At 41.4% G+C, this 13,492-nt stretch overlaps 1 protein-coding gene across 9 annotated transcripts in view; it reads right to left on the reverse strand.

Moving 5' to 3' along the window:
• Positions 1–13,492, reverse strand: part of LOC112978777 (Golgi membrane protein 1) — a 55,495-nt gene that overhangs the window by 12,825 nt on the left and 29,178 nt on the right. For 8 of the 9 annotated variants that reach the window (XM_026092489.2, XM_064502380.1, XM_064502381.1 and 5 more), the window contains 2 exons: positions 6,999–7,053; positions 5,890–5,992 (listed from right to left, as the gene is read on the reverse strand). In XM_026092489.2, coding sequence (XP_025948274.2) covers positions 5,890–5,992; positions 6,999–7,053 — 158 coding nt within the window. Of the gene's footprint in view, positions 1–5,889; positions 5,993–6,998; positions 7,054–7,392; positions 7,501–13,492 lie in introns of those variants that run through there. The other variant, XM_064502383.1, reaches the window with a different exon arrangement.

Genomic DNA, 13,492 nt, shown 5'->3' on the forward strand with positions numbered 1-13,492 from the left:
CATCCGCAGTTCTGTAGCCTGCCTTTCACTTGCAGCTCTGTAGCCTTTCCCCTCGGCTGTCTGAGGAGTGCCTTTCCTCAAGCTGCCTTGGCAGTATGTCCCCGTTTTGCTCTCCTGCTGCTGTTCTTGTGCTGTTATTCTCATGGCCTTGCACCTGCAAACCCCAATAGCATTGTCATGTTGGGTTTTTCATGGGATGTGACTGCCATCAGTGCGAGATTACCCTTTCTTCCCCACCCTCTCCCTACTCCGTTTTGTAGCTTTTGGTTTATATTGGAAGAAAAGCAAGACTTAGCAAATAAACTAGATAAGCACTAATAATAATACCTATGCATAATGCTTAGCAACCAGACAGCTTACAACCCTACGTACACTTTGATCCCGTCATGAACAGGAACAGCAAGCAGTGGGTTTGAGCAGGTCTCAAAGAGAAGTTCATCATGCTAGGGGAAAGCAAGGCGAAAAATTGTCACCATCAGCAGCAGCAGCAGCACCCACCATGCTGCAGAACGTGCCTGGGGAAGAGGCTTGGCTGGAGACCACACTGCTTCTCTTCCTCGCTGGCCACTGTGGCAAAGGGTTTTCTCCCCCTTTTCTTTCTTCCTCTCCCTTTCCTTTTTTTTTTTTTTTTTTTTTTTCCCCTCCTTCCTCCTCAAAGGTAACTTTGAACAACTTGAATGCCAGAAGATGCGGACTCCAGAAACACATCTTTGCACATGGAAAACCTCTCTCCACATTAGCTGTACAACAAGACAGTTAACATGCTGCAAGTTTTATCCCCCCTCACTGAGGAAGGGGGATGAATTTCCCAGCCTGGCTCCGTCATAGCATTAATTCCCCCTGCTGTGTAACAACAGCTGGTTTAGACAAGCACGGTCCAGTTTCTCAAACTGCAAATAAGGTACCACATAATCCAGAGGAATTCCCGGGGCATGTGTCCTCTAAGGCAGCAAGTCACTTGCTCGTACTGCATTATCATTCTTCCCCACCCTTCCTTTCTAAAAGCAAAAAATTTGATCTGTAGTTCACATCTGGAAAGGAAAAGGAGTGTTTGACAGATGTGCTATCAGCTGACAAATTAATTACCTTTATTACTGTTTCTTCCATTTCGTACCCTTACTACACACTATTTTAATATGTGATTTTGCTAACACTAGAGCATAGAAGAGTCACCAAAATAAGCAGTGCATTGTAAGTTGGCAAACAGAGACTATAAAACGAAGGCTTGAGTTATGTACACATTCATTAATTCCTTGGAAATCGAGGAAATTAGAATTGCCTGCATCTCAGTTTGGGAACTGGAGAGAGAAAGGCAATAAATTGCAAAGCTGAAGTTGGAGAGAGAGCAAACATTTATAAATGCTCTTTCATCCCATCTTGCACATGAAAACAAAGTTCACGTAACATCTGTGACAAATTCATTTTGATTTTACTAGCTATGAAGGAATTTCCTTCTTGCAGAACAGGAATTCTGGAGATAAAGATACTCTATTCATGCATACAAAAACCTGAAGCATAAGAACAGCACTAGTTTCTCCACATCATCCCATCAACGTGACATACTCCAAACATGCAAAACTAGTACTCTTAAAATTCAGTCTCTGAGGTTTGTTTTCTCTTTCGCAAGATTAAATAACGAGAAATAGAGCAGCTTTGTCCATCAGGAGCAGGTATCGTCAGCAACTTTCATATATGCCGAAAAGGCGATTCTTTCACTCACACTCTTACACTTATCAGGACTGCAAATATTAAGCTACCTATTGAACTTGCTACAGGTAACAACATTTCCAAAGAAGCTGGCAGAGAGAAAGAAAACACATGTTCCTAGGAATCGAAATGCACCTGAATATTCAAATTGTTTTAAAAGTCTGAAGTCCTTTGTTTCTTTTTGACCGCCACAGGGGAGATGGGATGGTGTTGGAAGGAAGGGGAGCTCCCGACTTGTCCATGCTGTCCGGCTGAGCGAGCTCTGCGCGAGCAGACAGGGCTGTGCGTAGTAGGTACCGCAGGGCTCCTGGCCAGGCAGTTGCTGAGGGACATACCCACCTCTTGCATGCAACAGCAGTAAGCTCACCTAACTCACTGCTGACTTCTGTGCTGAAAATGCTAAGCCCACTCAAAAAATCTGCTAAAATGAAAGTCTTTTTCCCTGGCTTAGAGATCTCCGAGTTTACTTCATATGGGAGAGAGGATTTTCAAGAGCACAACAGCAAACTTACATGCTTAACTTGCTTCTCCTACCTTTAAAAATAAAAAAAACCCTGCTCTCTGGTGTGAAAAATAAGTTCCGATTTTGCAGCAGTCTATTTGAAACACCAATTCACATTTACTGTATCTGGGGGGACGGTGGGGCAGGAAGCAAGCTCTTCAGAATTATATCCCCCCTCCTTTTTTAAACGATCAATTGCTAATTTAATAGTTTTTCCAATAGCCTACAAAGCCTGGAACCACCAGCCTGCCCAATTTTGCACAGCAATGCTTATTCAGGTCTCCCTAGTTCTAACCTAATCTAACACTATCAGCCATTGCTCATCCTTGCATAAGGTTTCCAAATGACGGTCCCAGACAGTCCCCAAAGCGTGCTGTATATACGTACTTCGTATTTTTCCACCAGGGCGCTGGGCCTATTCAGCACGTTATTTGTGAAAAGCAACCCTTAGCCATGACACAGCTTCAAGAGTAAGATGTGCTGAAACCTTCTCTAACTGCTGCCAACCTCCAGTGCCACAGGAGAGCAAAATATGACTTTGCAGGTTGCGACGACAATTTACATATCTTTTCTGTGCCATCTCATTGACTCATTTTAACTTTTCAGTGTGAAAGACGTTCCTAGTATCATTTTAAAAGTAGGCCAGATTCCTTTAAAAAGGACAGATCTGTTACGTATTTTCCATCTCCCCTCCCAGAAAACACATAACAAACTGACTGTCACCTAGTTACTCAGTAGGAATATCATTTCACGCTATGAGAGGGTGCATCTAATGCGCACGGCACATGTATTTTTACCATCAGGAATTTACTCTTTTGAAACGTTGCTTCTTTTTTGAAAGGTGAGTTCAAACTGGTTGTGACTAGGTCAAAGAGGAGGAAATAAGGATGACAGCAGTGAACGAAGAGCTCTGGACTGGTCACTAGCACGCAGCAACACGGAGGGGACGCAGCCTGCGAGGTGGTGGGCGTGATGGACAGTTTCTATAAAACATAAGCAGCTCGTTTGAGTGCTTATTTAGCAATAGGGCCCCGTCTCCCTCCCTCCCTGAATGATCAGGCTGTCTCAGGGAAGGTCCACACACAGACACCTAAGGGCAGCAAATTTGGGTGTTCTGGCTTTCTCACAAGACTTAGGTTTGAGAAAAACTCATGGCTTTTGCAGCTTCTAAATCAACAGATTTTGTTCTTATCTATCTCACATGCACTGTTAATTTTTATCACTGTCTTCTATAGTACAGCACCTTTTTTAAAAAAAAAGGCAATTTACAATTTGTGCAGTTGAAAAATATAGGCATTTGGCTTCTGTCACATTTTCATAACATTTACAATTATACAATAATACTCTCTCTCTTCATTTTCCCACCAAGCAAAGTAATTTGTCACTTAAGATGCCAAACCTGAATCCATACAACTCCTAATCAAAGGAAGAAACATTGGCATGATACATAACAGGTCTAACTTCCCCTCCTGACAAGGCTTACTTAAGCTGTACAGAGAAGCACCACATTTGTTTACTACTAATATTGGAAAAAATTAAAAGCAATGTGAATGCCTTTGTAATAATACTTGTTTTTCTAGCCCTGTAACCAAGGTGGAAAAAGATGATTCTTAAGCCTTTAAAAGCAGTATTAAGTTACATTTAATAACAAAACAACAAAATAAACAGGGAACGTTTTCCATCGAGTACATTCTAGCACGTGATTCTACAATTACCAGAATGCAACGTTAAGTTACGTTACTGAAATATTAAAGTTCACACATCCCCCCCAAGGTACGGCAAGCAGCATAGAAAAAAATGCAAATATATGTTTCTGGTGGAATTTTAAGAGTGCTACAGGGTGCCCACGCTACGAAACGTGCCATAGAAATCCGAGCGCAAAGTATGTTTTTCTTACTTGCATAGCCACAAAATCCAGAAATAGAAAACAACCACTTCAGTTTTATCCAGCTGAACTGAATCCTCGACTGAGAACACTTCGTTTTGTGTATTTCCACGGAGGGACTGCAGGAGATATTACAGGGTTTGGCATTTATTGCATCTGCCTCAGGACAGTGCGAAGGCAGAAAAAAAGGCAGAAAAGCTAGCTGCTTAGTCGTCGTTCAGCCAATACCATACTAAATTATCGCTCCTGTCTCTACATCCACCCTGACCCAAGCAAACACTGAGTAAGCAGCGTGGCTTCATCACTATCGCTTGCCTAGTTCTTTACTTTCAGCCAACCTTGATGCTGGAGCTGCACCCTCCAGATGCGATCTTCTCCTCTTCAGCAAAGAAGGATTCTGTACATTATATTCTCATGAGCAGGGATGCTCTGTCTGGGATTTCCTCAAGAGAGCCGTACTTGAAAGTAGTGCACAAAACCTGGGCATTAAGCCTGAGCTTTCAGAAATCAGACTTACTCTATTTGCTTTGTATTACTTGTCTGCATTTGTACATAAATCCAGTTTCAAGGATTCACCTCTCATGCAGGGCATGACTGTACAGCACTATGAACACATTTAATCTTGCTGACCTCAGCCTTCCAAGAAAGATGGTGTAACTGAGCGAAAAATGGTACTTTAACAGACCCACGAGTGCAACACAGCTTAATAGAAGTTCAGTACAAACTTAGGTCTTCAACTTCCTTTTCTGTTAAAAGTCCTAAACTTTTAGAACTCTGCTAATACACTCTGTCTGGGTCATCACTATTAAATGAGTAATAATGTCTTTGAAAAAAAAAAAAGTACACAACCAACCAGTGATCACTATGTACCCTAAATGCAATAATACTAATCTTTAATTCCTAAGTGGAGAAAAAAAAACATATTTCAAGTTTGGTCTGCAGAATTCCAGTTCTTTGTGATTTCCATGTTGAGTTTCTAAGTCAGAATTCCTATAAAATTTGAATAAAAAGTGACTGCTATAAAAATAAATTCCAATGGAACAACTACATTATTGACAGAGATTCATTATAAGAGCACACAAAAACAAAAGCCTCATAGGCCAACAAGGTATATCCATGTGTCAGACAGAAGATATAATAGGAGGTGGGGGGATAAGAACATTTTTGAACAGCTTGACTAGGCAGAAAGAACCCAGGAGAAATTCCTAGGAATATCAGAAATGTGTATTTAATGCAGGGATACTAATAAGCACTTATGTTCAGTTATCCATGACTTACAATTCAGTGGGAAATTTCTTCAAAAAATGTGACTAGGTATGGATGGTAGACACGGTCTGACCCTAACTCTACCAGAAGCTTGCTGTATGACCTCTGGCAACTCAATGGAGTACAGCTTCTCAAAGGGTATTCCAGTATCTTGGTCCTTAAGCTTCTCCAGCCTTTAGCCACTTTGCGTCCTAGTTTCCCCCCACCTCTGAAGTGAGAATATTGCTACCTTTCTCCTCCTCCAATGGAAGGAACATCAAGAATTGTGAGAGAAGTCTATGGATGCTGAGATGTTGGGGGCTGCAAGGACTAAAAGTGTACATGGAATTGCAGTTATATCCTCTTTGACCCAAGATCAACTGAGAGCAATTTTAGAGAAAGTGTCAGGTGTTACTTTCATCTTCAACTGTATGCCTATAGAAGGCATTTCAGCTATCAAAAGAATACTTCAGGTTATAACCAAGTCACCTACAACTCTAGAAGCTATTGTTTAAAACAAACAAACAGACAGACAGACAGACAGACTTACAGGTCATACGAGAACTTCCTCTGAAGGTTGGTCTGGTTCTTCTGAAACTGGTAAACATCCAGCTGCAGCTTTCCATATTTTGTCTGTAACTCTTTCAAGTGTCCTGACCAAAACAGAATTAAATACATATATATTTTTTTAACAATAGAAACATCAAATAACAGATCTGATAGCAAGCACACTTCAACTCCATCCATCGTATTCATTGTATTTTGTAGACAAATACATAGACAATTGCAGAATTTATTCATCATCAGGATATTATAAGACTCAATAAGCTTTTCAGCCTAGCATATACTAACAAAAACTGCATAACCTAGATTTTGACCCCCTTCTCTTCCTAAGAAATACTCTAGCTTGTTTGCAACCTCTGGCTCTGCTGGGTTTCAGCGCAGGAAGTCTTAATGTCTATGAAAGACTGATCGCAACATAGTATGAAATATCATTCATGTTTATTAAAGACAAGCTTACAATTCTTCCTTCAATAATATGCAATTTACAGCTATGTTTCTCAAAAATGGGGCAGTCTGTGATTTAGAGCTTTTTTGTTTTCAAACATCATCCATCATGCTATAACACTAGGACTTCCCTGTTCCTGACAGAAAGCTTTGTGTGAGGGCATCAGGAGAACTAACAGCATATTTGCCAGTTTACAGAACTTACTGATCAGTTCCCCCAGATTTTGGAGGCATAAATTGCTAGCAATGATTTTGAAGCACCAAAATGAATAGAAATTAATTAGGCCAAGTTTTCTTGTTCAACATATAAGTTTGCAAATTCCCTCAGTGCCAAAACGCATAACCCAACCACCTCAGGGAAGAATGCAAGAATATGCTGCAAAAGGTAGAATGAAGAATAAATATATTAACAATACATAAATTAATTTTTATTTCATATTATTTTCTATCATTAGCGTTCAAGGGTCAGGAGTCCTGCATGGGCAGTTGAACTCTGCGCACACTCAGGGTCCAAGTCATGGCAATTCCTGAACTTTCCCCGTGACTTGGGGAAGAAAGGAAGTATTCTGAGAAGGCTCTGATTAACACAAATCTTAAAAAGAGGTTTAAAAATCCAATACAAGAGTGAAGCATAACTGTATTAAGACATACCTCGTAGACTCTGGATCAATTGCTCATTTGTTGTGATGTTATTCATCAGTGTCGCCTGAAAGGAGCAAAACAGAACATGTTTTATTTGCAAAGGGTGCGCATTTCCATTAATGTTATAAACAACACTGACCAAAGAACTTGCAACAAGATTTTTCCTCGCAAAGTGCTGAATTAAAGCCAGACACAAAAATTGCATTAGCTGCTGTAAAGATTTATTATTACAAATAACAAACACTCATTCTAACCCAGATTTACCAGTGAACCATAAAAAAAAAAATCATTAAATATCACTGCACTTAAATGAGAAGGGGAAGAATTCAAAGAGCCCACAGCTAAAATGGCTTGCTGCTCTGTTCCTGTTTAATCTCATGCTCACAATCACAGTCAGATTTACTGTATTTATCAAGCAGGCCTTGAAGGAAGAATACAGCGTGGGACAGCTCATTTCATCAACCACTCTCTGACTGTGGAATCCACATATTTGCATTCGGGGATGCACGGATGAGGTATCAAATCATGAGTCACAGAACAAGCATAAAGGAACTCTATGAAATCAACGCTGAGCATTGCATCATTTTCTCCTAATTATCCTCTCCCTTCCTTCAACAAGCAAGCGCTGGAGTACCGTTCTCCCATTCCCTCGCTTCTCTCTCACTCTCTGGAGTTCAGAAAAGCAGTCAACATATGAATGTGTTTTGTCCCGCTTTCCCCCTGCTTCCCTTTTACCAACCTGCATATACACACACCCCAAGACACATGAATACTCACAGGACCAAAGCAAGTCCAAATGAAAATAATTCCTCTGAGCCAAATACCATGATAATTCAGATTTACATTTAGTATTTGGAAAGTCTGGTGCAGAAGATTCTTCTTAACACTACAGAAAAGATAACTGACCCTTCAGAGATGATCCAGTTTTAAGAACATGCATTTCTTATTCTTCATTATGATTTCCTAGCCATCCTTTTCCCAAGAAACCCCAATATTCTGCAGGGGTCTGAGATCAGACATCAGGTCCTCAGTTTCCCTAAGCTGCAGCTCAAGTACTGATATGTACATATGTCCACATTGCTTTCGCACAGCAAAATGCCTACAATCATGCTGTTTGCTCAGGTCACTCTGAGACACTGACAACGTTGTCAATTAGTGCCCATTTTCATGAAGTAATTCGTACCAATTGATTAGGAGGAGGAGAGCATTCAATTAATACAAGCAGGTCAACACAGAGCAGAAAAGTAGATTTGTCCTTTATTTATCCTTGAAAAAGCCCCAATTCAAAGCACTGGTCATTCAGGTCTTGATGAAGAAGCAGCCATTTTCAGTCCAATGAGATGAAATATTCCTATGCACAACTGGCCAGCGAACACTACTGTGAAACATGCAGAGCAAAAGCTTTTTGCTAGTGCCTGGGCAATGCACTCAGGTTGTTCCACCACCACCTCCCTCAGGGTTTCCTGCAGTGCGATTAGATAATCCTGGCCATTACCAGAAACCATCACTGAACTAAAAGAAACATTACAGATGACACGGCAATTTTACCTTCTCACATAATTTTTGAAATCCCTGAATACTGAGACCATTTATTTCATTTTGGCAGTGAAATGGACAACTGTTAAATGTTTTGCTCTTTGGGATAGTAATGACTGTGACTATCTGAAGCAGAGAAAATAAAATTATTTGCCATCTGAAAAGGAAAAAAATTGCACAACTTGCTCTTTATGGACCGCATACAAAAATCCCTTTTGGCAATGCCACACCTCCCCCCCGAATTTGAGACTAAAAGACCACAAAGAAATCATGAAAAGCTACTCAGCTTTTTCACTTGAGCAGAAAATGCTGTTTAATAATTTACGGGGCAGTGTTCCAGCTGCTGTTTTCCTATCTGACTATATTAATAAGTTAAGGCTTTCCGTTCTTCCACTTGGTACACAAACATTAACTTATCTTCACCCCGCGGCCGTGACCTAGGCAGTTACTATTTTTCCCTGATTTCTTGCAGGTAGAGAGAGCAGGCTGCAGGAAAGCAGAGAGCAAGATCCAAGAGGCAATTTAGACGGAAAATCTCGCTCAGCCCACAAAACAATACCTACGATCCCCGGGAGCGAGAAGTCAGCGCTTGAGAAGTCAGGCTACTACCAGATCAAATTCCCACCTCTTCCAGCATGGAAGTAACTCTGTAACACCGAACCAGCTTATTACACTTGCCAACACACCTTGGCTACCAGAGAGGAGAAGCCGCTCTCCGCACGGGAGTCGATGCTGCAGACAGCAGCAGGAGTCAGATCAAAAGCCGTACTGCCATCAGCAGCGACAGAAGAAACTTGCTCCAGCTGGGCAGCAGATGTTTTAATGACAACTGCCAGGGATATATTTATTTCTTTAGCACAGAACGTGTCTGCATAAGTCATTTTCTGCTTGGGAAGCAAAAACGTTAAAGCTATTGTTAAAAGATACAGGAATATCTGCTAGGAAGCCTGTCTCCAGATAATTTATCTCAAAGCACGTGTTTCGACCACCTACTCCAAACGATAATCCCATACACAGCAGTCTCCATCACATATTCCTCAGAGGCAGTATTACACTGCGCTCCTTCAGCGCCGGCTGTATGGAGCATTTGCTGTCGTCGTAAGCCACGCGAGCCCCACCACACAGGGCTGACGTAGGTGCTCTCTAACACTGACTGCACACAGCGCACCTAAATGCGTAACGAGATACTGCAGCAGAAAAAGGAATAAAATGGCAAAGCAGTTGAGAAAAGTAAACACTTGTTTCAGAACTAAAACCGAAAAAAAAAAAAGTGGCTTCCACGTGGCACTCACCAGAAACAGCTCTCAAGAGAAAAAGGAGAGGCACAGCATCAGTAATTCGCTGCTAGGAACTGAACCAAATGATGGTCCACCCAGCCTCTAGCACCCACAACAAACTGCCTAGGAACAAAACGAGCTGTGGGGGGAAGATTTATACACAGGGAAACCAGCAGAAACAAGCATTTATAATTCATAGGGAGAAGATGGGCACGTATTTCACAATTTACTCAAGCTGATCTAAGCCCTTGTTGCAAACAAAATGAGCAGTCCTGTCATGCACATTCCTGCTGCTGCCTCCTGCCCATGCCAGCAGCACAGCGCAAGCCATGCTTTTGTTATCTGTTGTTCATTTTTTAATTGTACCTGGAAATTCCTCTCCTTCCTCTGTTTGCACAAACACACCTCCCCCCACCGCTTTCTTGGCAACCTGCATCTTCACTTCGTTTGTGGCTTTGTACTTTTCTTCCCCACTGTTTTAAAATAATTTTCAAGGGGAAAGAAACCATTCATACCAGCCACAAAAGCTTTTTTCATTCTAGGACATGAGATTAATGGTTAACTAAATATTACTTGGTGGAAAAAAAAGCCTAAGAAAACATTTCTTTTTTAGGTTGGTCTCTGCGCTGCACACTCATTTAGGCTTCCGAATGAAAGCCCCGAGTGAAGCACGTCTAAAGCAAATTTCAAACTCAAAATAGAGCAGACGTTGTTTATTTAAATCCTTCTATTTTCCACTGAACCAATTTCCACTTATAAATTATGAACTGTTCTTCTCAATAAAGGAAAAAAAAAAGAAAAAGAATAGCTCTATTCCCAAATACTGACCATAGTAAAGATTTTGGGCTCAATCTTCTATTACATCTTCAGCGAAAAGCAACCTATGCTCTCTTTTTTTGTGATTAAGAGCATCTGTATGGTGACACGGTGCAGTTCAGTCCTCGCACCGTAGAAGCTACCAAAACTGTGAAGTTAACTCACGGTTTCTCACACTCCCAGCAGAAGAGCCAGGGAGCGGAGGGGAGAGCCAGGTACGACAAGGCAGTGACTCGGAGCTGCAGGGCACCCGGGAGCGGGTGACAGCGAGTACGCCCTTTGTGGCTGCAGGGTTTTCAAGACCATCACCATATTTACTTAAAACCCCAACATCTGGCAGCGTAAACAAAATAGCATTATATGATAGGAAAATCCTAACGATAAACCACGCACAGAGTGTACTTTCTGCTTTCTTTTTTGTAAATTCATTTAGCTATGAAGAGAGGTAGGAACGTTTCAACAGTTAACTCCTAAACTGCACATACTCTGAAACTCCGCTCTTAGGGTCCCTACAGTTTACCTAGGTCTAGATCAGCCATTTCTTCCTCCACCATATAAAAATACATTGGAAAACACAGGTAGTCTTCTAGACCTCTACTGTACCAGCTACGAGCAAACGGACTGATTTCTCTTGCTAATTTAGAAACATCATGTTACGGCAAGTAGAGCAGTTAGGGAGGGGCGGGAACGGACTTGCTTTTCTTCAAAGTCTTTTCGAGACTAACCAAAAGATGCAATGTTGGTTTACAAGCAAAACCAAAACACCCATAGGCACCTCTCTTCCTTTTTCACCGCAGGCTTTTTTCTCTCTTCCCCCTAGCCGCTGTCATTTTTTTCGAGCAGAGCTGACTCTGAGCATACTGATAGGTATTTTGTGTCAGAAGGCCGTGTTGGGAATTGAGGTTTTCCCGGAGGGGGGAATCTGAGAACAGCTGGGGCCAGTGTTAAAAGACAGCGAGCAACAGGGCAGTGACATATTTCACACATAACGTACAGAGCCTGGTGCCCCTCCTCAGTAAAACAAGATCTGGGCTGGGGGAGAGTTACATAAAGCCCAAGAAAATGACAAATTGCAAAAGGATGTCCTAACAGGGGGGGAAAAAAAAAAAAAAAAAAAAAAAGATGGACAGATCACATGTACTGTTCTCCAGTTAGTCTTCAAAACAGCTATCATGGTGGCTGTGTATATCCCAGCAGCTATGGGTCCGGAACAACAACCAGAGAGGATATTGTTCTCCTCTAGAAAATCATTCGCAGATAAGAAACATCCCTTTTGCACTTGTGATTCCTTATCTGTTGTTATCGAGAGTTCATGTAAGCTCTCTTGATCTCCTCAGACTGCTTCTATACGGATTTCCAGAAGCCATTTGCTAAATCTACATTAATCCTCAAAAATTCAAACAGATTTTTAAAAACAGGCTGGTGATCAACATGTTTTATACATTTCCAGATCTAAGAGAATAATTATGACAGTAATTTCCCAGGATTACATCGCCTGAATGAATGGAGAGCCCATGGGGTATTTCAGGCTCCATCTATCTCCCACCCCCTGTGCCCTTGTTCTTACAAGTGGCACAGAGACAATTTTACCAGAAATGAAGACATTAATTCAGGCTGGTTGTCACGTTGCCACTGAGACTGACTTTAACCTGTAGAGTATAATATTAGTGCATTATTTTGGTATTAAATGAAATCAGTGGCATAATTATTCTGCATTTTGTGAGCAGATGAGTAATAAGATACAGTGAACAGTGAAGAACTGTAATTAAGATAGGTCTTGAATGTTACTTGAGAGTTACTTTTGGTAAGGAGTCTTCTAGATTGTGAAGGTTTGTTTCCTTACAGATTCCTCTATCACCAGTATTTCTCCCCGAGAAAGTTTCTCAGAGACAGACCATTCACTCCTACATATCAGTGGAATACATTTTTGTTTTCCTTTGTTAAGAACAATAAAAATTAAACAAAATCCTTTTTATCAAAGATCTGTGCAGCTACACTGAAGTAGTTTTATTACTTGGAAAGACAGTGAAAAGACTCAGGGTTCGGATTTTCATTCATCGCTGCTGGACGAGGTAAGTATTTCCCCCTCAGGGATTAACGGTTCAGTTTAAGGGCTCGGTTTCCTGCAACCAGAAAGTATGACTTTCAGTACTTGCCTCTCAGGAATTCGAGATGCCACTGGAATCTCTGGAGCAAATAAACAAGCATATCTATGTGTATCCATAGCTACATACACACGCACATGAAAAGGCTCACAGACGGTCTTTTCATATATTCTGCATCCGATTGTCAAATAACCACTGCCCATGCAGAGCTTCTTCATATAAAGGTCCTTAGTTAATAAAACTAAGCTTTTTTTTTTCCCTTCACCCTCCCCATGTCAGAGGCATTCCTGTTTTAGAGTGGATGAATCCAGGCCAACTTGGTCAATAGCATCTTTTGACAAGGTCTCTAAAATACACTGGTCCTCATAAAAACAACTCTCCCTGCTCTCAACTTGCAGAGTTGGAAAATAAACATCTATGTGGGGTATTTGCTGACCTGCAGCCAAAAGAGTGAATTTTAAATTTGCCACGAAGCAGTGCACAGACACACACATGTTCCTCCTACTACTTTAGTCTCCTAAGATGTGCTGTTTTCCAACCACAGAAAGCAGCCGACAGGAGATAAGGAAGCCCATTATATCACTGTTCATCTAATGTTTCCTACAGCATCAGGCCCCGGGATTACAACAGCAAACTTCATAGATTATACCATTCTCAAACACCTGCATTTTAGGAGGAGAGCAGACAAAGCACCGACGAGGCAGCAAGAGCTGCACCAAACCAGCCCCCAAATCCACCTTGCGTAGCACAGTCTCTAATGCTGGATGCC

This window comes from Dromaius novaehollandiae, chromosome Z, assembly GCF_036370855.1.
Source record: "Dromaius novaehollandiae isolate bDroNov1 chromosome Z, bDroNov1.hap1, whole genome shotgun sequence".
NCBI classification, from domain to species: domain Eukaryota; kingdom Metazoa; phylum Chordata; class Aves; order Casuariiformes; family Dromaiidae; genus Dromaius; species Dromaius novaehollandiae.